A 3,217-nucleotide genomic window follows, 5' to 3' on the forward strand; every position below is an offset into this window, starting at 1 on the left:
ACGAGGTTCCCATGCTGGCCTGCTTCGGTTTGTAAGTATTGGGTCCCCTTTGCAAAGGTTTTTGTCTCGTGTTACTTGATCTCTGATAGTGGGTTCATTTGCACTCAACTCCGCACTCTTCCCGGGTGTAATAAGCGAGTTGGGGTTGACAGGGCGACTTGCGTGTTGGGTTTGGACCTAACATGTTGTAGCTCACCAGAAACTGAAATCTAGGGATATCTGTAAAGAAGAACAAAGCTGCCACCCACCTACACGGCCTGTGAGAAGGAAGTGCCATTTTCCAGAATGGGATATAGATAATTGATGATAGGTGTGAGTGATTTCAGCTGGGAACTGTAAGTGACAAGAAGTGGTATTTTGTTATTTTATATTCTAGGTCTTTCTGTCTTGTAGCAGATTATTTCTTGGAAGCTGTCTGGCTTTGTTCATCAAATTTTCCCCTTCCTTGTGTGGGTACTAAAGTTTGAGGAATGTCTGGTGTAAATTCTTAAGTTGTGAGTCCTTGTCCGATGAGTCTGAAGAGATATGGGGTGCTTGATTTTGAACAATTAAGTAGCTGGCACTGGAGGGCAGGAGGCAATGTTGGATTGGGACTGTGGCAAGGGGGAAGGGGGTCTTTAACCATTCCCCCCTCAATTGGAATGGCATTGGGAGGAAAGTGTCCACATGGCCAACAGGAGCTTTCCTCCTAATTTGGGGGGGGGAGATGATTCTGATTGGAAACATATAGGAGGGCAAAGGGTTAGAGTTCCCCATTCCTTCCACGCCTTAGTCCCAACCTAGTTTTGGCCCCCAGAGCTGGCTATATTTAAAAATAAAAATAATTCTTTTTATTGATATTTTTCAGTTTAGGAATAACAAGCATGTGTTTAACAGCACAACACAACACATTCAAAACAAAAACCAGGAACTTAAGCACACAATTTCCGGTGTGACCTAGAATGGAAGTAGCCCTAAGAATGGTTAAGTCTTTGCTCTTGGAAGCATCCGGGCAGCTGCCTGCTTAAGCTTGGGATTAACCAACATCAGGATGGCAGCCTGAGCAGGGGAGTACATCAGCAACACTGCTATACACACTGAATAAGCAAATATATTTTGTTCAACGTATACGTCGGTTATAAGCAAGGTCTGTACCACATAAAAAATAATGGAAAGGATCAGGAGGAAGAGCACTGCCCCAGCTGCCTTGATGTGAGCTTCTGTTTGGAGGCTCCTCAGATTGGATTCTGCACTTGTCAGGTGGGAGACATGTCTACAGAGTGAGGCTACAACCTTAATGGAGCAACATAAAACCAGAAGAAAGGGACAGCCAGTGCCAGTAATTAAAAAGAAGATTTTGAAATAACTCGCATATTCAGTCCGTCCTTCGGTCATGTTTGTAGTGTTGTTTGTTCTGTTGCTCTGGGTTTGTGTATGAAGACTCTGCATTGCAAAAATGGTAACTAGCAACGAGAAGACTTGAGATCCCACAAGGAGCCAGGGCACCAGCTGCGATATCCTCAGCTTGCACCAAAGGAAGAGGGACTGGGTGCTGTTCACTATCTTGATGCAATAGAAGACACAGAGCCAGGCAGTGAGCCAGAACCGGGAGAATACAGCAAAGATGGCAAAGACATAAAGCTTTCCTGACTTTAAGTAGTTATTGACATCAGGTGGCGAGTAGTAACAAACGGACAGTGCAGTTAGAAAACCTGTGAAGCAGATATTAGACATACCCTGGGACAGAAGAAGTTGTTCACTAGCAGCAAGACTCCTGCATTTAGCCCATTCCATGACTGTCACTGCAACTATAAAGCCATTGGAGATGAGCCCACCGAGGGCAAAGTCAGTTACTGCCACCAGAAAGGCAATGATTTTGGGAGAAAGCATATCTCCTGATTCTTGCAGACTGGCATACAAGTAGACCTTCACTGACCAAAGTTGTTGAGCTGGGAGTCCAGGTGAGGCAGAGAATCTGCATCATCCTTTTTAATGCCCTGGGAACTATGCAAATGAACTATGCATCAAACTATGTAAATTAATGGGACTTTTGGGCTGCCTGTTTCTCTAAGGCTTCTCTCTGGGATAGTGGGGTTTATAATATTTAAAGAAGGGCATCCTGTTGCACAACTTTGAATAAATTGGGACTACTGCTCTGTTTTGGTGGTTTTGTGCAAAAGAAGTTTGCCATAGACAAACTTATTAATGGTGCAAATTTTATTCTGTAGGTAAAGAATAGCAGGAGCTAGAAATACTCCCTAATGAAACAAGGGAGAACCACCTCAAGAAATGTGATCTGAAATATATGAACTGGCTTGCTTACATAGTGTGCATAAAATGTATGTATTTGTGAAAATAACATGCGAAAATGCATTAAATGAAGATAAATTGCTTGCAGAAATGTGCACATTAGTCAAAACTGGCGACAAAAATGTGCTTACTCAGAGACATAACCTCCTGAAGTGCTAAAGAATTTTCATGAGGATTTTTCTTTAAAAAATTGCAAATTGCTGCAGAAATGTGGAGAACTGAATATATGATTGGAAAAATGAGAAACCGAGACAACTGAAATTCACGAATCTTTCCATCATTAATGTCTGCTGCTGCTTAAATCAGCTCCAACTCTGGACAAGAAACTGAACGGGAGTTGATTTAAGCTGCACACAAACTTTTGTTCAGGTGGTATTTGACCCCTGCTAGGCTGAATCAAATATACCCAACAAGCAACAATTAATGTTGGAGGTGTAGGAATACACATGCATATATAATTCACATTTTCTGGTCATGTCCTAAAATAAAATCTTTTTGGGCAAAAGTTTGATCTGAAATAGAAAATATTATGAATTATACATTCATAATCCTCTAACAGTTTTTTTAGGCTATATAGAACATCAGTTTTTAAAGGACGATAGGGAGATGATGGTTTACTTGCTTACAGTGGCCAGGCTTACACCTATTTCACAATGGAAGAAGATAACCTTCCCCTTCATTAGATAATTGGATAGTAAAGTTGTGGGAGCATATTTCAATGGTGAAATTGATGAACTTGTTCCGAACCAGAGAGGGGCAACAAATAGATAACTATTTTATGGAGACACAGGCTCCTCATGTGATGTACTGGGCTAATAACGTTCATTTTGTATGACTTATTTTTGTAGAATCTTTAGTTTCTATATTTTTCTTTGTAAAACAAAAATTTACAATAAAACAAATCATCTCCAGCTCTGTACTGACCCAC

General features: G+C 41.1%; 1 protein-coding gene across 1 annotated transcript; it reads right to left on the reverse strand.

The window, feature by feature from the left end:
* Window positions 1–963: 963 nt before the first annotated feature.
* Window positions 964–1,869, reverse strand: LOC133378792 (taste receptor type 2 member 1-like). Its single transcript, XM_061613415.1, has one exon. The coding sequence runs from the start codon at window positions 1,867–1,869 to the stop codon at window positions 964–966; it is 906 nt and encodes a 301-aa protein (XP_061469399.1).
* Between the last annotated feature and the right edge of the window lie 1,348 nt (window positions 1,870–3,217).

The sequence above is a fragment of the Rhineura floridana genome, chromosome 3, assembly GCF_030035675.1.
Source record: "Rhineura floridana isolate rRhiFlo1 chromosome 3, rRhiFlo1.hap2, whole genome shotgun sequence".
In the NCBI taxonomy this organism is placed as follows: Eukaryota; Metazoa; Chordata; class Lepidosauria; order Squamata; family Rhineuridae; genus Rhineura; species Rhineura floridana.